Source organism: Medicago sativa, chromosome 5 (assembly GCF_051527215.1).
Source record: "Medicago sativa cultivar Bolivia chromosome 5, Bolivia_mono, whole genome shotgun sequence".
NCBI classification, from domain to species: domain Eukaryota; kingdom Viridiplantae; phylum Streptophyta; class Magnoliopsida; order Fabales; family Fabaceae; genus Medicago; species Medicago sativa.
In genome coordinates this window covers 52,141,385-52,168,443 of record NC_140753.1, presented here as the reverse complement: position 1 = coordinate 52,168,443, position 27,059 = coordinate 52,141,385, and the positions used below count along the sequence as shown (strand labels likewise).

Genomic DNA, 27,059 nt, shown 5'->3' with positions numbered 1-27,059 from the left:
ATTCCTTCAAATCAATCACCGAGCACACGCACCTCACGGAGCGGATCTTCATTCTCATTCTCTTTCTCAATCACAAACCGAACCTTTTGGATCCATTCATTCATGATTTTTCTTCTTCCGTTTCAATTTCTCAATTCTTCTTCTTCTGATTCAATCCACAACCAAGTTACATGAATACAAATTCAAATCCAAATCGTGTTCGTCTTTTCATTTTCTCCTTCGAATATGGAACTTTTTGCCGCTAATTTTCTCTTTCTCTTCTTGTTTTTATGTCTTGCAGTTGCGCTCACATTCATGTAAGTGTTCAATTTCAGCTATGATTTTAGATTTTTTTTTTTTGATGCAATTGAGTTCGTTTGTGATGTATTTTGTGATTAAATCAAGTGTTAGTTGATTAAATTGCAATTTTATATGATTGTTTTAGTTTTTAGGTTGAAATCAATTTGAATTATAAATGTGTTATTGGATTGTTTAGTGAGTGTGAGTGAAGAGTAGTAGCTACACTTATCAAAGGCGTGTCTGGTATCCGAAACGCATTAGTGTCTGACACTGACGCATGTGATTAGATTGAAATATGTCATTTTTTCAAATTACTATCCGTATTGATGTGTAGTGTCTGTGTGATGTCCGTGTGTATGTGGTTTATAGTATGGTATGCTATCATCGTTTTAACCGTGTGTATGTGGTTTATAGTATGGTATGCTATCATCGTTTTAAGTGTGAACAAAAAAAAAGTGACACGAATCATCAGTGGGATGTAATTTGACAACAAATTTTGGAAAGTGGCAATATCCCCATAAGGACACTAACTCCAATTAGGTTAACTTTTAGTTTCTGTCAAATCATATTGCAATAGTGGACAAGTTTACTTGACAGCAAATAAAGAATGAATTTCCAAATGTTAAACATGTGGATAATTGTACTTAGATGGTTTACACTTTATAGGCTACTGCTATTAATAAAAACGTAAATGAAAAAATCTTCCATATAACGAAGCACCGATTAATCCTTTAGTTAGAACGCCTTCAAGCTCTATAGCACCTACACTTCTGATCGAAGACGTGTCTGGTGTCTGACATGTGTCAGTGTCCGTGCCGGGTGTCTCTGCTTCATAGATACTATGCTTTATGATTTAGTGTTATGTTATGTTGCCTTTACTTTGTTTTTATTAAAATTAGTGTTTTGTGAGACTTGTGGTGTTTGAACAATGTTGATTCTTTGTGTTTTTGGTGTAGATCCTCGGTATCCAGAAATCATATTGGACCCCGACTAATCCTGTTACTTGACTCTGATTGTACATGTTATTACAGATTTTTTCACGCATTGCTGTCTTGGATTTTGAGCCGTATTTTGTCTGCATCTGTTGGATTTTGTGTTGGTGGATGCAACAGTTTACGAGATGTGGTTGTGAAATTTAAAAAGGTTTTTCTTTGCCTTTATTCACTGCTTTATTTCAAAGTTTAGCATGGCACATTCAGCCCAAAGCTGGATATAATAAAATTCACTCATTGATTGCATGACCAAATTTTCCCCTTGAGATTATCTACACATTTCATAATAGAGCAACTTGGTACTACGGAGTCCCGCCATATAAGCGCTTTTAGGGAATAATACCTGACTCTGACTAATTACCTAAATGGGCTAATGAAAATTTTCCCTCAGTTTCTGAAACCTATGGTACCGGAACTTAGTTCAACTGATCTGGTTTTCTTAATACACCCATTCTATATATCACAGTCGAATTCTTTGCTTTTATTCTAGTGAACTTCCATATTTGTGTCTCTAAGATTCCATGGCAATGTATTCTGTTGATTTATGACATGTACAGGGTCCTACTGAATCTGTATCTATTGGTGAAATTAAACTCAGCTTATGCCATTCCTCTGTCGAACCTGGTGTGGATTCTCGTTCTTGGAATCCAAAGTTACAACTATTAATATGCGACTTAGAAGTTGTTACGAGGCCTACAAATAAAAGCCCTGCAAATAAAAGCCATGCGAAGAAGAAAACTCAGAAATCCAAAACTCGTTCTTTAGGAAAGGGAAAATGGAAGACTATTGTCAATATTGCAAGATATTTTTCTTTTTCTTTGACAGGGCTAGTTGTAAAGGTATGAATCTCTATATCATTGTAATTTTCATCTTGTATGGAGAAACATGCTGATTTTTAATACTGTTATTTTTGCTATCATTGTCCCTATTTGGAAGCATGTTTTACTTTGTATTATTGTATAATTACTGTTGAGATATGGAAATTTGCATGATATTTAATTCATATTTATTGTGATAGTCTATCCTAGGATATTTGCTGTAGAATGGTAAATAGGAAGTTCGGATCATATCTTCAGATTTGGCTTGATTTAAGGCTTGCCTTGTATCTATATATAAACTACGAACATTTTCTACAGAATCATTAATCAGAAATACAATTTCCTCTTGTCTCAATTATTACAATTGTGCAGAGGTAACTTACATTATACAGACTTGGGGCGATAGCTACTTGCCTAAAATAGGGCTGTATTATGGGAAGCAAATCTGTCCTAACAGAGAAAATGAAGAAAAAATCTGTCACAATTTAAACATAAATACTGTTTGACAATTGTACAAATACTCAATGATATGTAATAATAGATTAGAAAGTTATTCAAATGTATTGATTATTGTGAGAATACATAGTATAATGCAACATATGTACTTATATTTTGACATTAATTTGTATTTATTTTGTTTATGTTGCTAGTGAGATTTTTAAAAAAAAAAATGTTCCTAGTGGTACTCGGATACTGTTAGAAAATCTTCTCTGGGTCCCTGAGAGTATTTTGATTGTTGCAGACACCTAAAAGTAGTGTTGGGATCGGGAAGTTGAATGTTGATATATCTAAAGGTGGTGGATCAGAGTCAAATTTGCTTGTTAGTGTACAGATATTACCCATTGTCGTTCACATTGGTGATCCTCAAGTTAGTCGTGATCTATTATCAAAATTCAGTGTTTCTAGCCAGGCATCTGTTGCTCCTAGAGAAAAGTCTTCTGCTCCTTTTATCTGTGAAAAGTTCTCCGTTTCATGTGAATTTGGTCATTATAGGTATTTTTCTTCCAATTATACATTTTTTATAATGCTAATCTTGCACTTGTTGAGTCTTTGTTGAAGAGGAAATGGACCTGTATGCGAAATGTTCACAAACTGACAAGCTGTATGTATGCTGTAAACCTTATGACTCTAAGCAGTTGGAGATTTTACGGGAGAAACTTTAACTATAATGGGAGATTCCAGTATACACATGGTGCACCTCTATTGTGAACTGAACTAGTGGAAAGAGGCTTTTAGTTTGACAAATATTGCATGGTCTCTGGACCCAAGTATGAAAGTTCCAAATCAACTATTACTTTAATTTGGTTTAGTTCACAATTCCAAAGGCACTTGATGTGTACCTCTGGATTTTTCAAGTCAAGGGATCTGTCAAGCGGAACTTGCGTCTTAATTTTTATATTTATATCAGATTATCTGTTGATTTCCCCTTAAAACAGGCCTCTTTTTATTGTACTTGGTTTCCTTTTTGCAGTTTCTCTAGACATCCTTGAGTTTCAATTTTCAACGGATTTTTTTTTTTGTTCTTTGTTTTATGCCATGTTGCAGTAGGGTTACTTGACTTAGATGCTCTTATTCTTTCCTGGATTTCAATTTATATTCTTTTATGGCTTCTAAGTTGTGCTTTGTCTCTTCTTTTTGGACAGGGAAGTGGGTATTGTTATTAAGAATGTAGATATATCCTGTGGCGAAGTTACTGTGAATTTGAATGAGCGGTTGCTTGTCAAAAGAAAGAGGTCATCAGAATCTCCATCTGTCTCTGATAGAAGTATAGGGTCAAATGTTGATCATACTAGCACTAAACCGTCTTTAACAAAGGAAGAAAAACTAGCACGCTACAGTTCTTTGTTTCCTGAGAAGGTTTGAAATTTAAACTTAATTAGCTTTTCTAACCATCATATATACTTCCTGAGGCTTAGAGCAATGGTAATGTTGTTGCCCTGTGAATCGGTGGTCATGTGTTTTTGTCACAACCTTTACCCAACTTTAACCAATTTGCGTGTTACATTGGACTTTGGGTGCCTTGTTGACGATTTTAGTTTTTCAAGGAGCTTTCGATTTCTTCAGAACACTGGCATCTTACTTTGGGAATAGACATTCTTGTGAATCTCTCTGAATATCAAGATTGTGCTGTTGGTATTTTATGTTTTATTTGGGTAATTTAACCTTTTTTTGACTAAAAATTTGGGTAATTTGACTTAGAAGCCCAAAATCCTAATCAAAGTGTTTTCCTTCTGTGGTGCTTAATTGGACAATCTGTGTTATATTTTCCTGAATATATTTAACCAAAAGCCTATTCAAATTTATCAATTAGTATTAATTTCAGCTGTGGAATAATACTTGGTATTGATAGGTTGGCTTCAATCTACCAAAGCTGAATGTGAGTTTTGAGCATTGCGAATATGGTCTTTCTGTTGAAAATTACATCACTGGTATCCAATTTAATAGCATCAAATCACGCTCCAACAAGGATATTGGGGAGAGTGCACGACTTCATATTAAACTGGAGTTCAGAGAAATTCATGTATAGTGTGTTCGTTGATCTATTGAAGCTCTTGTTGTAAGATTTCCCCTTTTACAGTTTGCTTCTTGCTGACAAATTTTATTTTGTACCCATTGAAATTATAGCTTCTTAGAGAAGCTGACGCTTCCATCCTGGAGATAACAAAGGTGAATCTGGTCTCCTTTGTGTATGTCCCAGTTCAGGTAAGTTGTTTGAAATCAACATACAGCACCTTTGTATCTAAATTATTTGTATCTTAGTGTTCACTAGACCTTGGGAACTTGGGCTTATTTGTATCGTATTTGTATCTGGCCTCCCCTTGTCTGCTTCTACTGATTAGTATTTTTCCTTCAGTGCGATTCTCTCCTAATTGCTGAATTTGGGCTTCATTGCAGTCTCCAACACCTTCACCGTGTCTGGTGTGAAGGGATGGATTTAGTCCCACATGGAATAGTATATGGCCTACGTAGTGTTTATAAAGCTTGTACAGTTCTCACCTTACAAACCTGTTTTGTAAGGGTTAGGCCCAATCCTTATTCTAGACATCTACTTATTTATTTAACAGACAAAGGCAATGCCATATGAAATATGAATGTAGATTGATTAGATTGATTATAGAAAGCGGGCAAAATTGTCATAATCTCCCAAATTGAAGCTGTGTGGGTAGCTAATCTAACCAAATTAGTTTTCAAGCAGTTAAAGGCAAAGGCTAAATATTCTGCTTTGACATTTGATCTTGTGATCGTATTTTATTTTGTAGTCTTTCAGGATATCGTATCACCCTCAATGATTACATACCCATCCATTTTTTGACTATTAAAAGAAAACAAGTGATCCTTAACATATAAGTCCTGTGGCAGGGTTCCTTCGATATATTTTTGGATGTGAACCATGACATCCTGATGATCCTTATGTTGGGTGTTAAAAAATGTACCAATTTTTTTTTTTTCCTTTGTATTGGCAGTTCCATAGGTATTCAAAGCAGTAGTGAATATTTTACAAGATTGCTTAGGACATGTTGATTATAGCCATATATATCATTATTCTCTATTTATTATCATTGATATAATTTCTTTAGTTTTTATATTTTTCCTTTCTTGAGAGATTTTCTTGTATATAAACTTCTACAACCTCATTGTGATATACATGTTATTCACTCGAAATTATTCAAGTGGAAAGAAGCCTGGATAGAGCAAAAGATTCCTAAGCCATTTATTTAGTTGAACTATTTTATTATATTGTCCATTTGGTCTCCCTTTTTTTTTTGAAGAACCTAAACTAGCCCACCAAAATTGGCATCGGGGAAGATTGTCCATTTGGTCTTGATTATTGGACTATGAATTGTCCGTAGAAACTTATTTCTTTTTTTATTTGGGTGCTTTCCTCCAGTCAATCTCACTTCTTAGAGCTGAAATCGAAATCAAGCTTGGACGTTCACAATGCAACATAATTTTGAGCAGATTGAAGCCTTGGTTGCTCATCCACTCCTCCAAAAAGAAAAAAGTTGTACTTCGAGAGGAAGCTTCGGTTGCAAAACCGAAATCAAATGATAACAAGACAATCACATGGACATGTAAATTTTCAACTCCTGAGATGACAATCATGCTTTATAATATGGCTGGTTTTCCGGTGTATCGTGTAAGTATTTGTGTGTGTGTCTATTCATATATGTATAAAACTTGTCAGTGTTTTATGAACAAAAACTTGCATCACAAGCCACGCCGTGCACATTGCAAAATAATTTTGATTCTAGTTATATTAAATATTGTGCAGTTTGTGATTGATATAAACTTAAAAGTTCAATTGAAACTTAGATGTTTAACTACTCTTTTGGTCCCTAAACTGTTTATGATTTTTTATATATGTCTCTGAAATCTAAACTAATTTTTTTTTTATAACTAAGCTCTTGAATTTTTTGTGATTGTGTCTTTCTGTTAAACTTGCATTAATCAACTGTTAGTTAAACTGTAATAGAAGGACCTAATTATAAAAAATGTTTAGGACTTGATTATAATATTTTCCGTTTAGAGACTTTCTTAGAAATTCACAAATAGTTTAAGGACCTATAGTATAGTATAGTATATATAAATATGTTAATGTTTATGAATGTAAATAGAAGAGGGAGAGAGAAGAGAGGGTAAGGAGAGATAGGAGAGAGAGAGAGAGAGAGAGAGAGAGAGAGGGAGAGGGAGAGGGAGAAAAGAAGACAGTGGATAATGTTCATGGAAGAGCAAAAAAAGCAGACACTTTTTGCTCGGTGAAGTGCAAAAGCCGAGTATCGAGCTATGGATAATGCTACAAGTGAGCTTCTGTGATTAAAACATTTACTGCAAGAATTACGTTTTTGTGTGGTTGGTCATATCATGGAAATAGGACTAATATCTCCTATACATATTTTTTATTTTTTTCCTTGAGTTTATATAAAACTGACCCCGTGGTGTAGTTGAATACAGTTTCACCATCTCATTCTCATCTCTTGTTTTCTCTTATTCAACACTAGTAATTGTTATTTACATATTAAATATGCTGTCTAATACTCCAAGAGGTGGTTTGTTTGGTACGCTTGACACTAATTTTTTTGTAAAGTCATTATATTTCTAATATTCTACTCTGCTTTCCAACTCCAGGGTTGCTTACAATCACCACATCTCTTTGCAAAAAACATTTCAAATATGGGGACCTCTGTACACTTTGAGCTTGGTGAATTCAATCTCCAGCTGGCTGATGAAAATAAAGAATGCTTAAAAGAAACCATTTTTGGTGTGGAATCAGATTTTGGCTCCATTATTTACATTACAAAGGTTAGTTTGGATTGGGGCAAAAAGGACATGAAATCGTCTGAAGAAGATGGTCCAAGGTGTATGCTAGGTTTATCAGTCGATGTTACTAGCATGGGAATTTATCTAACTTTCAAGCGTTTAGAATCATTAATATCAGCAGCGATATCCTTTCAAGCTTTAATGAAAAGCATATCTTCAAAGAAAAAATCAACTCAAAGTCGAGGGCGTTCATCAAAAACATCGGGTAAGGGAACTCAAATGTTGAAATGCAGTCTTGTACAATGTTCAGTATATATATTGGGGGAGACTGGATTGGAAAATACAGTTGTTCTAGATCCCAAACGAGTTAATTACGGTTCACAGGGTGGTAGAGTTATAATAGATGTGTCGGCAGACGGTACCCCACGCAGTGCAAAGATAGTGTCCACTGTTTCTGATGACTACCAAAAACTAAAGTACTGTATCTCTCTTGAAATCATTCGAATCACATTATCTGTAAACAAGGTGAAACAGTCTACACAGATAGAACTTGAAACAGCCAGATCTATCTATCAGGAATATGTGGAAGAAAATAGGCCAATGACAAAGGTGGCATTATTTGATATGCAAAATACTAAATTTGTGAAACGCTTAGGGGGCGTCAAAGAGAATGCAGCTTGTTCTCTTTTCAGTGCTACTGACATTACAATGAGGTGGGAGCCTGATGTTCATCTATCACTAATTGAACTTGTTCTCCAGATGAAACTAATTGTACACAATAAGAAGCTTGAGGAATGTGGTAATGAACATGTGGAAGATGCATCTAATGTAAGAAATACAAGTTCAAAAAATGAAGCTAACACGGAATCACGGAATCTTGAAAAGAAGAAAGGTTCTATTTTTGCTGTTGATGTTGAAATGTTGAATATATCTGCTGGGCTAGGAGATGGAGTTGAAGCTATGGTTCAAGTGCAGTCAATTTTCTCTGAGAATGCTAGTATAGGAGTGCTATTTGAAGGACTAATGATCAATTTTAATGGGGCCAGAATCTTGAAGAGTAGTAGGATGCAAATTTCACGAATTCCTAGCATATCTGCTAGTGCATCTGATGCAAAGGGACCTGCAGCCACAACATGGGACTGGGTAATTCAAGGTCTCTATGTTCACATTTGTTTGCCATACAGATTGGAATTGCGTGCTATTGATGATGCTCTTGAGGATATGTTGCGAGCGTTAAAGCTTATTGTGGCAGCAAAAACTAATTTGATTTTTCCTGTGAAAAAGGACAGTTCTAAGGTCAAAAAACCTAGTTCATCAAAATTTGGATGCATAAAGTTTTTCTTACGCAAGTTAACTGCCGACATTGAAGAGGAACCAATCCAAGGATGGCTTGATGAACACTACAAGATGTTGAAGAAGGAAGCTGGTGAATTAGTTGTCCGGTTAAACTTTCTAGATGAATTTATATCGAAGGCCAAGCAAGATCCAAAAACTTCTGATGACTTAAATAATTCTTCTGAAGAGGGAAAAATTTATTTTAATGATGTTGAGGTTGATGTAAATAATCCCTCAATTATTGAATCCATGCGAGAAGAAATTTATAAACGGTCATTCCGTTCATATTACGAGGCATGCCAGAAGATAGTGTTTTCTGAAGGCTCAGGTGCTTGTAAGGATGGCTTTCAAGCTGGTTTCAAACCTAGTGCTTCAAGGTCTTCTCTTTTTTCGATATCTGTATCAGACTTGGATCTAAGCTTGACAAAAATTGATGGTGGAGATGCTGGGATGATTGAGTTTCTGAGGAAACTTGATCCTGTTTGTCTTGAATGCGATATACCATTTTCCCGATTGTATGGGGCAAATATTCTCTTAAATATGAGTTCTCTTGTGGTTCAGCTTCGAAATTATACATTTCCTCTTTTTGCTGGAAGTTCCGGCAAATGTAAAGGCTGTCTTGTGTTGGCTCAGCAGGTAATATTGAAAATCATAATTTCTTTCGTTGTTCTATATGTTTATTCTTAGTTATTTTGATTGCATATTTGATAGATACTAGTTTAGATTTAGAAGAAGAAAATTAGAAAAGAAATGATTTTATCTCTTGGCCACAGATCATCCATGAACCCATGTTAGGAAGGACGAATACAAACTGTTGCTATTCCTCTCGGTATTTCAAGGGCTCGAAATCTGTCCTTCCTAGTGAAATCTCTAAACTGTCAATAAGGATTTACTATCTCTGTATAGCATATCTCTGCAAATTCTGATCCACCAGTTACTCTAATTTCTTCAACTAACAGAACCCGGCCAAAAAGCCCGAGATCTGTCCCTCCTAGAGAAATCTCTCAACTGTCTATAATGATTTACTATCTCTGTATAGCATATCTCTGCAAATTCTGACCCACCAGTTACTCTAATTTCTTCAACTAATAGAACCCGGCCGAATACAGAAATCAGCCTATGCCATTAGGACTTGCCTTAATTTTCCTGCATATCCTTATGAAGGTCCTGTTAACACAAAAACATGATCTTTAAGGGACCCAGTGAATTATTAATTGTGTTGTAGATGTCCACATGAATAAAGAAGTGGCTGTTAATCAAACTGAATTTCATATTTGTTTGTTTTATTTTACATAAGGGATTAACTACATGATGTTCAACCTGCTGACATTTCTTGGTCATTATTCTTTTATTTATTTCAATTAGGCAACTAGCTTTCAACCTCAAATACTTCAAGATGTCTATGTTGGGCAATGGAGAAAGGTGTGCATGCTTCGATCAGCTACTGGTACAACACCACCAATGAAGACATTCTTAGATTTACCAATACATTTTCAGAGAGGCGAAGTGTCATTTGGGGTGGGTTATGAGCCAGTTTTAGCGGATCTTAGCTATGCTTTCACCGTGGTGATGCGGAGGGCTAATCTAAGTATTAGGAATCCTGGCCCACTTATTCTGCCACCGAAAAAGGAGAAGAGTTTGCCATGGTGGGATGATATGAGAAATTACATTCATGGAAGAACTTCCTTATTATTTTCTGAAACTAGATGGAATATTTTGGCTACTTCAGATCCATATGAAAATCTTGATAAACTTCAAATTGTGACTAGCTCTATGGAAATTCACCAGTCAGATGGTCGTGTTTTACTTTCTTCCAAAGATTTCAAGATTTTTTTGAGTAGTTTGGAAAGTTTGGCAAACAAACGTGGTTCTAAAATTCCAGCTGGCGTCTCTGGTTCATTTTTGGAAGCCCCAGTTTTTACAGTTGAAGTTACAATGGACTGGGATTGTGACTCTGGAAAACCCTTGAACCATTATTTATTTGCACTTCCAATTGAAGGGAAAGCTCGTGAAATAGTATTTGATCCCTTCAGATCCACTTCTCTTTCCCTTCGATGGAACATATCTTTTGGATCCGGTCTTCCTTTGTCAGAAAAAAAACATCCATCCTCCACAGCAAGAGATAGTATAGAAGGAGATGTTAATGTACCTCATCCTCTTAAAATTTGTCAGAATGATTCACCTGCTTCTCCAACATTGAAATTCGGTGCTTATGATCTAGCATGGATTCTAAGATTCTGGAACTTGAACTTTCTTCCTCCACATAAACTGCGCTCCTTCTCACGATGGCCTCGTTTTGGAGTTCCAAGAATTGTCAGATCAGGCAATCTTTCACTTGATAGAGTGATGACCGAATTTATGTTGCGTCTTGATTGCACACCAATCTGTATTAAGAACATGCCTTTACATGATGATGATCCAGCTAAAGGACTGACCTTAATGATGACAAAGCTGAAGCTTGAACTATGTTTTAGTAGGGGCAGCCAACATTATACTTTTGAAAGCAAACGTGACCTTCTTGATCTTGTTTACCAAGGTATAGACCTTTATATGCCCAAGGGTTTCCTAATTAAAGAAGAGTACGGAAATGTTGCTAAATCAATTAATGTGATGCCAAAAAACTCACAATCTGCATCCGAGGAGAAAACTTTCTCTGAAAAGGGTTATTTTACACAGAAAAATAACGATGATGGATTTCTGTTTTCTTGCGATTACTTTACCATACGAAAACAGTCTCCAAAGGCTGATCCTGATCGGTTATTAGCCTGGCATGAAGCCGGAAGAAGAAATCTTGAGAAGACGAATGTACAGTCTAACTGTGAAAAAGAGAGTGAAACTGATGAGCATATGGAATCAGACCCAAGCGGTGATGATGGGTACAATGTGGTGATAGAGGATGATGGGTACAATGTGGTAATAGCTGACAGTTGTCAGCGTGTGTTTGTCTATGGTCTAAAGCTTTTGTGGACTATTGAAAACAGAAATGCAATTTGTTTCTGGGTTGGCGGTCTATCCAAAGCTTTTGCACCTGCCAAGCCTTCTCCTTCCCGGCAGTATGCACAGAGAAAATTATATGAGAACAACAAGAAGCAAGATGGAACTGAAACTAGTCAAGATGAGGCATGTGAAACCCATCAAGATGATGAAACTGAAACGCATAGAGATGATGGAGCTGAAACCCATAAAGATGAAGGAGTTGAAACCCATCAAGATGAAGTTAGTAAGTTCCTTCCTACTGGTAACATCTCAGATTCCCCCTCTTCTCTGGCTGCCAGTACCTCAGAGATCCCTTCATTCCCATCACATTCACTTAAGCTGGACAGCTTACCATCTGGTATGTCACATGGTTTAAGAAATTTCGTTTACTTCTATGAATTTGGACATGCAGATCAGAGATTGTGATATACACAAAAATAAAATATTGTAAATATGCTTTGTCATAACAAATATCTTCACTGCTTGCCTTTTTTGTTAAGCTCAATTTTGTTAAGTACTTTTAATGATAGGTTTGTTCAATCTCTATTTTTAATTTTTTTGTGTATTTTCCAGCTAAATATGAAAGTACAGACGATTCGAAGGAGGGGACTCGACACTTCATGGTTAATGTTATTGAACCACAATTTAATCTTCACTCAGAGGGCGCAAATGTAAGCTTAAAAAGCATATTTTTTCATTTTAGGTAGAGCTTACCCTTGTTACAATACTTCTAGCAACCGTAATTATGGAAGTTTTAACTTCTGCTGATTTGTTTTAACACGACCTGGATCCACCTCCTTCTAAAGCAACTGACAAGATATTTGGTGGGGTTCTATTGTTAGTTAGGCTTACCTGCTTAACTTGGAAGTTGAATTTCTTGTTCCTAACTTCAAACGTTCCATATAAATGGGTTAAAACGCCTTATTATTTTGATGAATTTGTTTGTCTTTTTAGTTTTTTTCGTTTCTTTATAAGAAGCATATCTTATCCTCCTCATTTTTTTCTTACCTCTGTTCTTCTGCAAGTCCTCCCCCTGCTTTGGCACTTCTCTGTTTATACTCTTCAATAATAACATTTCTTCTTTTATATATAAAACTTGAAATATTGTTTCTTAGGAATACGTTAATGTTTATTCCATTTATATTCTGTCACCAGTTATTTGGGATTTGTTGACAAATTTACAAAAGTCTACTTCAACGTTAAAGCATGCTTCATTCAAGTTGTATCGTACAACTCTAGCTTCTCTGTTTAGTTAGCTCACTGCTTATCGTACAACTCTACTTTCTGTTAGTTAGGAGTTTCAGATTTCTATTTGTAACTAACCATTGTGATCGATCTTGTGTTTCCTTTGCTATGCATATTGGTTCATATATCAGAGAACAGTATCAATCAAATACAACATCCACTCTGAAACTATGCTTTAAAGTTCTTTCTCATTTTGATATTTTCTATCGCACTTAATATTCACTATGGAATAATCTGATCAGATATGAAATTTACAAAAGACCGTGTCAATTATGCATGTATACAATTTACAGGGTAGGTTTTTGCTTGCTGCTGTAAGTGGACGCGTTTTAGCCCAATCGTTTCATTCAGTTCTTCGTGTTGGCCATGACATGATTGAGCAAGCACTTGGTACAACAGATGAAAATACTAGTCAATACCAGCCCGAAATTGCATGGAAAAGAATGGAAATATCTGTTATGTTGGAGCATGTGCAGGCACATGTAGCACCAACAGATGTTGATCTAGGGGCTGGGGTTCAGTGGCTACCAAAAATTATTAGAGGCTCTCCAAAAGTAATGCGTACAGGTGCACTTCTTGAGAGAGTTTTTATGCCCTGTGACATGTACTTTCAGTTCACGAGGCACAAAGGGGGCACTCCAGAAGTGAAGGTAAGTTTCTTTTTTTCTCAATAATAGTAATAACATAGTTTGTAATATTTATTTTCAAATCTGGAACTGCGTGCAAGTTGAAGCCTATTGTCTGAACTGAATTACTGGATGGTATTGTGATTTTTGGTGGTTTCACGAAGTTGAAATTACTTAAACAATCTTAGGAATAGAGATAGAGCATATAGAAGACACTTCAATACCTTGAAATTTATAAATAAGACATAGATTATAAGTAAACCATTTACCTTTACAAAGCGTACTAGGTGAGCCAACAGAAGGATTGGGAACATAGTGGGAGAATGGATTGAAACTAAATCACCAGATCGCTCTCTGAAGCTTCAAAACTATGATGTTAATGAGTAATACTAAAACAATGAAACTCATAGACACTGTGACTGTAGAGAACTATGAGCAGGTAGTGAGAATAATGTTTGTCACCACAAAATTTTAAAGGTGTACGAATATTGATCAATAAGGTTGGAGTTGAATCAAGTAAATGACAATGTTTCTGTTTAGCGACACTGTTCTTCCGTGGCATGTGTGGACAACTAGATTTGACATGTGCTACCATTAGAAACCTTAAGGAGTTGAACAATGTAGAAAAGCATTCTTTGGCATTGTAACTCCACAATATTTGAATTGTTTTTCCAAATTTGTCTTTACCTTTGAGCAAAAGGTCCGAAAGGAATAAAATAACCGTGAACAATCTTTCAAGAAAATGATCCAAGTGCATCTTGAGAGATCATCAAGGAAATTAACATAGTACTTGTATCCTGAAATTAGAAGGCACATGACTATAATCCCTTGCATTTGAATGGAAAATATCAAAAGAAGATATGAATATTTTATTGGCACTGCTAGGAAAGACACTCGAACGTCTTTTGCCAAGTTGGCATGACTCATAATTCATCGACTTAAAATGTGAAAGATGAGGATCCAACAACTTTGACTACCCAGACATAGATTATCCCAATGATGATGAATGATCTAAAGATACAGAAACAGTACATATTATGGATGAAGGTAATAGAGACCTTGTGATTCAGATCTTGTTCCAATTTCTTACCATGTACTTTTGTCCAGTATGAAGAGTCAAAAATGTTATGGAACAATTGACAGAGAAAGCAAGTAGACTAATTGAAATCAAGTTAAAGCGGAATTCAGTACAAACAAGATAGGGTTTAGAGATAATGATTGAAGAGGTGAAGTTTGACCAATACTAGTAGCATGTGACTTAGAATCGTTAGCAAGGTTAACGTGGCAAGGTATTTTGGGAGGTGACAAATTATAGATGAGTGAGGAGTTACTAGCTATAAAATCAAAAGCTCAAGAATCTGAAAACCAAGATCCCACTTGTTTAATAATATTTATTTTATGAGGTTCGCGGCAGAGGATGGGGGTTTCTTAGGGGTGCCAACCTAGTTGGGATGTCTGCGGTTCTCCCTGATGCATGTCCTCCTCTTAATTCAGCTAAAAATACAAAAGATAGAAAAACAATAGAAAATTACCAAAGTGATCCAAAATGACTGATGAGTAAAGTTGTTAGACTGCCATCAAACTACAAACAATAATAAGCCTTGAGTGAGTAAAAGTCAGTATAGAGAGGCATCACACGTTAATGCCAAAGGAAAAAAATAGCCACGCAAAAACCAAAATAGGGCAGTAAAAAATGGAAAAGAAGAGGTTAGTGAACACAAAGGAAGAAAAGTCATCCTAAACTACTGTGAATTTGGCGCATGGCTCTCATGCATTGCAGGAGCTGCATGGCTGTGATGGAATTTGTCATAAATCTTAAGAGATTCTTGGGAATTAGGTTTAAGGGGCTTAATAAAAATCGGCAAAATTGCTCCATCGGTTCCTTAAATTAACTTAAAGTAATGATTTGACATTTATCTTTTTTAATCCTATGTGGCCATTACAAAGAAAAGAAAACAAAACATTGCTGATATGTTATTTTAGTCATCATGTGGCAAATCCAAGTAGGTATTTTGTAAAATAAATAAAAAAATTTATTTAAATTTTAATTATTAAAAACCAACTTTGTCAATTTTTTTAATTAAAACCAAGTTAAATTTAAATTTAAAACAATAATAAGCCTTGAGTGGTGATGGAGAAGATGAACCCAAATTTAAATTGATTGGTTATGAAAAATTCTAGTTAAATTAAAAAATATTTTTGACTAAATGCCTACTTGGATTTGCCACATGATCACTAAAACTGACACATTAGCATAATGGCCACATAGGCGTTTTTTTGACTGAGGTGTAACATATTTTTTAAAATAGGATAACAATGTTAATATTTAAAACCGTAAAGGACTGCAGGAGTAATTTTCTCTAAAAAGTTAGGAGGTTAAGATTCTAGGAATTGCTCTATGTCCATACTTGTTTTTAGCATCTTGTTGGAGACAAATGCTTGAATTTTTTAGGTTAAGATTCTAGTTCAAATATGTGTGAAATTGTTAATGACTATAATAAGTTGCCCTAACCCATTAACCATCAACTGAACGTAATTAACTATGTTTTTAACGTCATTAACCATAAATTTTTAGATTGTCAAATATACATTAATCTATTAACCATCCAAATTGTGTTCAGAGATATACGAGTCTTTGCTGTTCAATTATACATGATATCCGTTAACAATGATTTGTGTTCAAATTTACACTTGAAAATCTTGGTTAATTGTGTTGTGTTCAGTAGATTATATCCATTAACCATATCTACTACAAGTGATCAGCTATGTATTTGAATTGTGTTAACCATCTAAATTGTTGTCGAAATTTGTTGTCAAAATAGACACAACTCTATTTTCTGATTTGCTTCCTGAGCTACTGCTGTTCAATGTTATTCTTAATTTTTGTTTTGCTTATTCTTTTCATTTCTGTTAACTTTCATATAGATTACATACTATCCTTCTATATATGTTTTTATATATCTCTTAATTTTTTTTTTTTTGGAGTCTCTTCTTAATGAATCTCCTCTTCTGAAAAAAAAGACCCCAACTGTGATTGTCTCCTCTTCTTAATGATTCCAAATTCTGTTACAACCAAGCATTTATATTCCAAATTCTGTTACAACCAAGCATTTATATTCCAAATTCTGTTACAACCAAGCATTTATAGTAGCTTGGTGAGATACCTGCTATAGCAGGTTGTTCTATGGATGGCTTGCAATAGTCAGTCACTAACAGCTGTCAATAGCTGTTAAATGCCAGCTGGTATCCACTTACTAGCTAACTCTAAGACTAACTAAAACACAGAGAGTTCCTTCGCTTACATCTACATACATGGCTTTTCTTTTTGTGGTATGAAAAGTTTGTGTTATGAGAAAGTGAAGGAAAATAAAGGAAAATGTAAAGAAACATAGCTTTTGATATATGAAAACCACATTTTTAGAAATGAACTCTAAGGATGGAGTTCTCATATTATATTGTCAGTTGAGTAATTGAATCCTAGGGTAGTTGTGTGGTGGTAACGAATACTGATGATAGAATTTGTTGTCTGATACATATGCATAGTATACATGTGTTTCCTGATATACATATCTCTAAAGAGTATGTTTATATGGTTTAAATGTCCTTTTTAATGACTATGGTAGTCAATAGCCTGGCTCAAATCCATATGTCACATCTGCAGGTGAAGCCCCTGAAGGAGCTCAAGTTCAATTCTCATAATATTATAGCAACAATGACATCTCGCCAGTTTCAAGTCATGTTGGATGTGTTAAACAATCTTCTATTTGCACGGCTTCCAAAGTATGGATGAACCCTTTTGCTATGTGCACATTACAAAACTACTATTATCTGTTTTCCTTCAGAAAGCACACATATATGTTTACACCATTTAGTACTCTATCAAATTTAACAACACCATGTAAGTTTGGCATTTCGTCGTTCTATCATAGAAGACTATAGGTAATATCACTATGATTTCTTATCAAGGGTTAACGAGTCTGCTTTATTAGCTGTTATATATGGATGGATCAAGCTGGTTATTTAGCATATTCAAAGCATGTAGTTAGCAGTAACCTTTATATGTTATTCTTATAATTTGGGTTGAGCCTAACTCATCCCAACAAAACCAGATTGTAAGGTAAGAGATGGTCACCCCTCATGTAAGACTCTCAATACACACCCGTCATGCCAAGGACTGGACATTTGGAGTGTGACTCAGGTGGCTTTAAAGCGGGTGGCCCGATGAATCTTGGATAGGCTCTAATTCTGTCTAAGAATTTGGGTTGCGAACCCAACACAAAATATACTTGTAAAATGAGGGATGCCCACCACATATAAACACTTTTTAGACTATATCACCTCTAATGTGGAACTCAACAATTATAAACATCTAAATTATTTATTTATTTTTTTTTTTTAAAAAAATATTTTGGATACCTTCTACTTGAATTTCAAACTGTGAATTAGTAATCAATCATATATATATATATATATATATATATATATATATATATATATATATATATATATAATTTAAGATTTGTTTTAATTTAGATAATCCCGGTAGTTAGATTGTATGAATACCACCTCGATGCAGTCACTTTTTTCCCTTCAAGAAACTTAAATTCAAGATGTTCTACTCTATACGAAGAATCCTTAGAATTAACGAAGTTTTATTATTCACAACTTAGGCCTCCAAAAAGTAGCCTGACACTTTCTGTTGAAGATGATGAAAATGTCGAAGAGGAAGCCGATGAGGTGGTTCCTGATGGTGTTGAAGAGGTGGAACTTGCAAAAATTAACCTCGAAAAGAAAGAGAGGGAACAAAATTTGCTTCTTGATGATATGAAAAAGTTGTCTTTTTGGTGTGACACTTCCAACAGAAAGGAACCAGAAAAGGAACGAGACTTGTGGATGATATATGGTGGAATAGCCATGCTGGTAAGGAACCTTTTTTGTAAACTATCCTTTAAATGATGTAACTGGATGGTTTAATTCCAACTCTATATGCCTGTTCTTTGAATTTAGTTGATTCTATCTGCCAAAAACTAATCAGGCTAGTACTTTACATAGTGATACTAGCTTGGTTGTGGTTCTTAAAATATTGTATCTAATGCTAATTAATGATAAAAGGAAAGTTTTTCTTAGAAGGAAATAGTATGTAGTGTAGTGTGTAAAATGTATTTTGAAGTATTATTGAATTCTGGGTTTAGAGTACAAGCACTAATAGGAGTGTAATTGAGGAAGTTAAGCTACTGACAATTTTCTATATTGTTCAAGATCCAAAATAACATATTATAGGAAAAGGCAAAATATGATGAGTTATTTCTCATTCATAAAAATTCTCGGTACATAAACAGATTTTATAGTCGAAATAAGAATTCTAAGAAATGAAAGGATCTTGCTAATTAAAACTGAAATCAAATGAGATTGCTTCTTAATCTCTCTATTACACTAAGCTCTCTATTTACTTAATTACATCATTATTTAGGAGATCCCACTTAATTACAAGATCAGAGTAATCCCAAAGATCTTCCAAACATATCCATCATTTAATAGGAGTTTGTGGCAATTGGAACCATAGGGCAATAGGTTTTGTTTAGGTTTAGGAGGGTTTCAAGGTTTGTCTAGTTCAACGGAGTGATTTTAATTTCGTATATGTTTTGGTTCAAAAGAGGGGAGGGGAGAAAGTTTAATTTTAATAACATATATGTTTGGTTCACAAAGGGAAGAGGGATATAAGGCTTAGTGGGATAAGGCTTGGTTGTTGTAAATATTAAATATAAAATTAAATATACATAAAAAAAAAATATTAAAAAAAATCAATAAACACAAAAACTAAAAACAACACAAAAAATGTATACTGTAAATATAGAATATTAGCCGACCCCACTTAGTGGGATAAGGCTTGGTTGTTGTAAATATACAACATAATATATTTATACTCCAAATAATGTCTACTGTAAATAATGCATACTGTGAAAAAAGGGCATAGCAACGTAAGTATAGAATATACTCCCTCCATCCCAAATTATAAGTCGCTTTGGAAAAAAAAATGTCCTAAATTATAAATCTCTTTACAATACCAATGAAACATTAATGTTACTTTTCCTATTACACCTTAACTATTTATTACTCTTTATTCTTTCAATATATCTTTCCCATACCATTTATTAAGGACAAATTTGTAAAACAAATATGAAGTTAATTACATTTCTTAATGCGTGTGAAATGTTCAAAATGTCGTATACTTTGGGATGGAAGGAGTAATACATAAAAACAAAATATTGGAAACAAATAAAATATAGCAACGTAAACATGAAAGTACGTGACACGGATAAGAAAAAAGAAAACTGTAGGCAAGAATAAGAAAGCAAGAACTTTCGTAGAAGCAACAAGCAACAAATCGACACGTAAAAAATAACAGACAGAGATAACATAGTTTAAAAAATTTCATTAAGAATAATTTTGGAATTTTAAAATTAGGAACATACCTGTTAGTTCTTTTTCCTTTTTTCTATACTTGTTGGGATTAAACTTGTTTTGATATTTGCTCACTACTTATAGTTATAGTTACATGCTAGTTTTAATACGACAAATGTGCATTTGTAATCAAAGTAGTCAAACCCTGGCAGGTCCAAGGACTGAAGAGAGAACTTGTAAGTGCACAGAAATCCAGGAAGGAAGCATATTCCGAGTTAAGAACGGCTATGCAAAAAGCTGCACAGGTGCGGCTAATGGAGAAGGAGAAAAACAAAAGTCCTTCCTATGCTATGCGCGTATTTTTGCAAATTAACAAAGTTGTTTGGAGCATGATTCTTGATGGTAAATCCTTTGCTGAAGCCGAAATCAATGACATGGTAAATCATCCTACCCATTAGCCATATTTTCTTCCAAAATTTATTTAGTCCACCAAAAAAAGCTGTTTGCACAAAGTATAAACAGCTACCCCAGCATCAAATATTCTCAATTCTGAGCCTGGCTTCAGTTTTATCAGATGGGTTCTAATAATTTCTTACTTGAAAACTCAAATTTTCGCCATTTTTTTTATTATACAAAAGCATTTGCAACACCTCAAATAGTGTTCTTCTACCATTTCCAAACTATTGAATCTGGAAATTTCTTATTCATGAATGTTAATGAGACAAAGGAAAAAATTATTGTTTTTTTTTTTTGGTTTTGTTGTTCTTTCTTCTCCTTCCTATGCCTGAGCATATAGTGGTTCCTTTATAGTCATACTTCTCTAACTTTTTAATTCATTTACTTTTTGTATCAAATTGTAATAATATACTAATTCAGTTTAATTACCAAACACTTAGATCTATGACTTCGACCGGGATTATAAGGATGTGGGTATTTCTCAGTTTACAACAAAATATATTGTTTTCAAAAACTGTCTTCCCAATGCCAAATCCGATACAATTGTTTCAGCGTGGAAGCCTCCAGATGAATGGGGAAAGTATGTAATTTTTCCTGACCCTTTTCTTGAATTTACTGTTGTTTCTAGATTTATTTTTTCGTATTTGTTTTCTGGAGTTATGGGATTTTAGATAAAAGGATGAGAGAATTAAAAAGATCTATAATTATAGTGAAATATGCTTGATATTGACTTGATACAAAAGACTAAACACTAATCTCTATTTTTAGAAATACAAAGATTCAATCCTAAATAAATAGGTAAATCAAGAACAAATCATAATTAATTATAATAATATGAAATCTAATCTTCAGATTAAACTGATCGTAAGAAATAACTTATGTTAATCTAATATAATATCAATGATATTAAGGGTATCTAGAATGATCATCCACAAATAACACAAACCATCTACATCCAGTGTAAATTTTTATTCCTAAGCACCTTGACATGATCATCAATTTATTAAGTAAAAGTTAGAATTTGGTTTGAGAGAACAGTTTAAGTTCCTTCCAGGAACCAGCCAGTTGATTTATTAACCAAGAATGTGTCAGCTAAGTGATTTCAGGATCATATTAACCAAGTGTGTGCAATCCAAGTGATATCCATTCATTAGCTTGAGAGGTTTGTTCTTCCAAGTGTTGTAGAATGATGTAAATAACACTATTTTATTAGGACATAATAGCTTTATATCATTTTATATCATTAGGGAAGATTTAGCATTTATTTCCCTTTATTAGCATAAGCTTATAAATTGTAAATCACCTATATACATATTTTCCTAGTGAATAATATTTAGAAAATTATTTCTTTCAATTTTTTTACTTTTGATAATTAGGTTGATGTGTAGGTTTTTCCATTGTTATAAAGAGTGGTATGTTTTTCTATTCCCTTATTTTCTCGATATCTTGATATTGCATGTTTTCTTCTTTTGCATTTTTTTTTTCTAGTAAAGTCATGCTTCAAGTTGATGCGAGACAGGGAGCTCCAAAGGATGGAAGTTCTCCCTTTGAACTTTTCCAAGTAAGCGTTTCCTTGAGGTTATTTTGTTTCTTCAAATCAGGATAATTCGGAGCAGATCAATAGAATCCATTCAATTTTTCTAAGTAAGGTTTTTGTTATATATATTTTTTATGTTTCTTTGCTTAAAATTTGGACCATATGTAGGTTTTTCGTATTATTTAGTATCAAAATTATTTTGTATTTTTGTTCTCTGATTTTGAGGATTTTTTAGTTTAACAACCTATACATGCTCGATGTACTTTCCTTGTGATAATGTTAAGGAGCCATCGTGAAGGTGTTGAACTCATTTCCAAAAAATAGTCCAGATTGTCAAGTTGCTTCAAAGTAAAAACTGAATGTAGTTTATCTAGATAGGAACAATTTCTCAAAGAGGGAGATATTATTAATATAGAAACTGCTGGTGTTTACAAAAGGAAAAGCCAGAGATTGAGATCCCATGTAGGAGTTCTCCTAGCCCAAGGCATAAGCCACTAGCAGATAAATAAGCATGTGTCCCATGAATATGTTCCCTAAGATCTTTACCAATCTCCGTCTCTATTTCTCTCTTGTCTAACAGGCATGCTAAATGGTGCCTCCTTTCTCTTGGGTCTGAGGTAATGGGCTTGCTGGATTTTCGACTTGGATATGGGTCTAGGTGACCCAACAATCTATGAGCTACTAAATGAGGGGAAGAGAGTACGAGTAATTGTATTATATCACCTACATGTGGATATGTAAATAAGAAAAGGCTCTAAAATGATTAACTGAGTAACTGTCACTGACATTGACCGGTGGCAGTAACTGTACATCCTGCACAATTGTTAATAACATTAATACTAATTTTCTCTAAATTCTACCATATTGCACTGGTAATCTGATGAGCAAAAAGGGAGTTCATTATAAAATGTCACCTATGTTAGCTTGGAATGTCATGACTTGTGTCTTTTGTTTCCTGACATGAACTTACTTTACACTAGGTGGAGATATATCCACTTAAGATCCATTTAACAGAGACAATGTACAGAATGATGTGGGTATATTTCTTCCCAGAGGAAGAACGAGATTCACAACGCCGGCAGGTAGGTTTAAAATTTCAAATCCCCCGGCGACTTGTTTCCACAACCAAGGCTAAGGTTCACTGATTTATTATGTTAAAATAATGGTGGTTTATGCAGGAAGTTTGGAAGGTCTCAACCACAGGTGGTGCAAGGCGTGTAAAGAAAGGTTCATCAGCCCATGAAGCTTCCACTTCAAGTAATCAGTCGACAAAAGAGTCTGAGGCCTCATCCAAATCTGGCATTTCTGCATTGCTTTTTCCTGCAACCAATCAGCCTTCTGGTTCTGCACAAGTGAGTACTTTATGAATTGTTAGGTGCATCTAAATTGGAATAACTGAATTGTATTGAATGTATATCAGAAAGTTCTCTGTTACAACAAATGTTAGCCGCACACTAATTGACACTCCTCTTTCAATGCATTTTATACTGTGGACGAAATATCATGTTAGCCTCATTATCACGAAGTGATTCCAAATTATAGAGGTGGTGTTGAAAAACAAGCATAAATTGTGTGTTTCTAGCATTCCTTTTGAAAAATATATGAAAAATATCTCATAATCTTGCTAGAGTCTTGGGCGATTTCTTCAGGTTCTTTATCATGTTACCTAATATTTTTATGATTTGTTTTTTTGATTTAAGTTGAATTTAAGAGCCTCATACGGGGGAATTTAGTTTCTTCTTTCCCCTGAATTTTTCTTCTTTTTTGAGTTTATAATAGACTAATTTGCAAGATAGATCTTTCTAAGAAGTTTGGTAACATGCATGCAGACTTCCAAAGCACAAAATGTCAAAGTAGTTCCTGGTGCTGGTTCAACCCCCGAATGTGAAGTGACTGTGGCAGAATCTGTAGCCGATGAAAATGGCCCATTTGGCTCAATTGAGAAGAAAGATGAAGTGTCTAAGAATAAATCAAAAGATGTGAAAGGTGTAAAAGCTGGTCAATCATCTCTTGAAGAAAAGAAGGTGGCTAAGCCACAAGACGATAAGAGATCTAGGCCAAAAAAGATAATGGAATTTCACAACATCAAAATTAGTCAGGTTTTTAGTAGTTTTGTACCATTTGATGAAGTTGTCACTTGTTAGCTAGTTTTATTAGTAGTTCCCTTATCGTTTATCTTGAAATCGTGCCGATTTCAGGCAACTCATATCTATTTAATTGCAGGTGGAATTGTGTATTACGTATGAAGGGCAAAGGTTTGTTGTAAACGATATGAAATTATTGATGGATCAATTTGTCCGGGCCGAGTTTACCGGGACCTGGCAAAGACTCTTCTCACGAGTTAAGAAGCACATCATTTGGGGAGTCCTAAAGTCTGTGACTGGCATGCAGGTGATGAGTAACTTTAACTATCCTTTTCTCTTTTAATGTTGTTCTTGGTGAGAATAACTGTATGCCCCTGATATTTTCCATTGTAGACATGCTATTCTTAAAGTGAAAATTTACGAAGACATTATAACAAATTTGAGTGAATCTGTTTTTGCAATTTCCTTTAAAACACCTTTTCCAATCAAGAAAAGCAAACTATGCTAATTGCCTAGACCTATGTGATGAGAATCTTAAACTTTTTATAATGAATTCATTTAAATTTCTTATTTTCATGGATCATGTAGGGGAAGAAATTTAAAGACAAAGTTCAGAATCAGCCAAGTGGAGCTGGTGCTCCGGAAGGTGAAGCTAATTTTAGCGACACTGAAGGCCATGCTGGAAAACCTGATAAGTTTCCACCATCTTGGCCTAAGCGTCCTACTGATGGAGCAGGCGATGGATTTGTAACATCCGTTAGAGGAATATTTAACTCTCAACGCCGTAAGGCAAAGAAATTGCTTAAGCCAAAGAAAGATGAAGCAGAAAATGAAGGTCATGGAGATTTGAGCGAGAATGAGGTAGAGACCACTCATTTTGCTAGGCAGCTCACAATAATAAAAGCTAAAAAGCTTTTTAAGCGGGACCCTAAGAAGCCCCCCCACTCTAAAGGACAAAAAGGTTTGTTCTCTTGCCACTCCTATGTTATTTCTTTTTGGCTACTTAACTTTCATTAGGAGTTGTGGACATTTTTTTTGTAGTAGGAGATAATTCACTTTTGGGTCAAAATTTTATTATCAGTATGTAAATAAATCCCCTTAAAGAAAAACCACAGAAAAGCAATCCAAAATAGCTCATGAAGTTCAATAATTTTCAAATCTCTTTACTGATCGGAGCAGAGTATCGAGGATAATATATATCATAATATAATATTATTAAAATTGCCACAAATCAATTGACGGCATATTTCCATATTTTTATTTCTAATCTTGCTAACTTATCTATGCTCATCAATTCCTTTTTTGTTGACATGATTGCTTGAGGACTAATAGTCAATTTTTATAGGTTCATCCTCAATACAAAACGAAGAACTACCATCATCTCCAAAAGAGGCAATTGCATATGACAGTGATTCATCAAGTGGATCCTCATCCTATGAACTTATTCTTGAATAGAAATGTTTATATCAAGGAATTCTATGACTGAAAGGAGGCAAGATCTTGACAGCTGATCTTTCTCAATCAGCAGCAGGCCTGTAATGAGCCCTTTACAGAAGACAAACTGGAGGGAAGGGAACATAAAAAATGGAAGGAGAAATTGGGATTCGACATTGGATAATGCATGATTGATGTGGATTTCTATTTGGTGTATATGATCAATTGTTACCTTAGTCATTGTAGATAATTCCACTCACCTTTTGTTTAACATTTTCTATCCTTTGTCAACCACATTTGCCAATCTAACTAACATGATCACCAGTGTCAAGCCTTGCCATCTTTTTTGTGTCAAACATTTTCTGCTTGTATATTGTTGTAGCCTCTCGTGAACGTGTAATTTTGGGCTCATTTATTTTTCAGAAAATAAAAGCATTAAAAAATTCACTATTTTAAACTTGGATTTTAGTTCTAAACCTAAGTCTATCACTAGATTCCGAAACATATCTATCTTTGTGACTCATTAGGATTACCTTGTGTCATTAAGATTAGTCATTCTTTGAGATAATCATTCAAACATTCAATTGATCATTTTTTTTTATAACAAATCTGAGTTGATCATTTTAATCATCATTCGTTAGACATGCTAGCCAATCGATAAGGTTAAAAGATCAATTGAATAGGCTGGTGAAATAATCAATTAGGTTTTAGTGAAAACCAATTGATTGGTCGTTTCATTCAATTGATAAAAAAAAAAAAAATCGTTTTAAAGAATATTGTTTCATATGAACCAAAACCCTCCATTTTTACTTTTGATATTGTCTCAGAAAACGTTATTCGTTTTGGCTGAAATATTTGTATATTGTTTCTGTCACCATGTTAGTTATTTTGATATTTTATGTTTGTAATTTTGCGTTCTTTTGGCAACATACCCACTTTTTCAGAGCTTGTTATTTTGTTTTCACTATTGATGGTGATGATTTTAATGCTTTAATAGTATCTAGTACTACTAGGAATCTAAGTGTTTTTTGTTCGTCCTGCCTGCCAATTGTTTTTATTAGTCAGGAGAAATGATAGTCATCAAAGAGAATCGTAGACATTCCAACTAAGTTGGCACTCCCCAACCCAGAAAGATTTTATTAAAAAAAAAAGATATATACAAGAGGAGGGACTAAACCAAAACCCTCAGCAAATATAAATATTCAAATTTGCATAAAATACCGATTAACCATTCCATATATAACTAGCAACAAACCCGTGCTCCGCACGGGTTAATTCGAAGTGGGGGGAGGCTATGCATACTATATGAATTGAGAAGGAAAAAAAAAAAACTAAAAGCCGACGTTAATGATAAAAAGGGCAAATTACTTTGACTTCCCTTGAGATTTTCTTAAATAACACAAGCACCCCTTCTAATATTTCAAACACATCAATCTCCCGTCCTTTTATCCATTTCAATAACTTTATAAATATAAAATTTAATTTCAATCATTTTGGTTGTTTTCTCTTTTCACAATTAAGTTAAATGAGATTTTTTTTTCTTGATTTGTTTGTATTTGTTTTCTCTTTTCAAAATTAGGTTAAATGAGATTTTTTTTTCTCGCAATGGAGAAATA

At 34.3% G+C, this 27,059-nt stretch overlaps 1 protein-coding gene across 4 annotated transcripts; it reads left to right on the top strand.

The window, feature by feature from the left end:
- On the top strand, positions 1 to 25,783 carry LOC146922885 (protein SABRE-like). Of its 4 annotated transcripts, none has more exons than XR_015012632.1 (23): positions 1 to 296; positions 1,311 to 1,422; positions 1,829 to 2,110; positions 2,832 to 3,082; positions 3,733 to 3,946; positions 4,440 to 4,610; positions 4,715 to 4,792; positions 5,979 to 6,227; positions 7,217 to 9,319; positions 10,049 to 12,017; positions 12,233 to 12,330; positions 13,198 to 13,554; positions 17,192 to 17,310; positions 18,201 to 18,450; positions 20,145 to 20,369; positions 20,829 to 20,968; positions 21,882 to 21,949; positions 22,906 to 23,007; positions 23,104 to 23,277; positions 23,755 to 24,024; positions 24,149 to 24,316; positions 24,598 to 24,970; positions 25,355 to 25,783. XR_015012632.1 is itself a non-coding variant. In XM_085715674.1 (23 exons), the coding sequence occupies exons 1-23, from the start codon at positions 226 to 228 to the stop codon at positions 25,462 to 25,464; spliced, it is 7,959 nt and encodes a 2,652-aa protein (XP_085571800.1). In that variant the 5' UTR covers positions 1 to 225; the 3' UTR covers positions 25,465 to 25,783. The 4 variants fall into 4 exon arrangements, 3 of the variants coding, with proteins under 3 accessions (XP_085571800.1, XP_085571801.1, XP_085571802.1); XM_085715674.1 differs by having other exon boundaries at positions 21,877 to 21,949; XM_085715675.1 differs by having other exon boundaries at positions 39 to 296; positions 5,979 to 6,162; positions 21,877 to 21,949.
- Positions 25,784 to 27,059: the final 1,276 nt, after the last annotated feature.

Coding starts and splice junctions, on each gene's coding strand:
- LOC146922885 (XM_085715674.1), top strand. CDS start 226: ATGGAACTTTTTGCCGCTAATTTTCTCTTTCTCTTCTTGTTTTTATGT. Junction 4,793..5,978: donor TTGTGTATGTCCCAGTTCAG/GTAAGTTGTTTG, acceptor GCTTTCCTCCAG/TCAATCTCACTTCTTAGAGC. Junction 20,969..21,876: donor CCTCCAGATGAATGGGGAAA/GTATGTAATTTT, acceptor TTTTTTTTCTAG/TAAAGTCATGCTTCAAGTTG.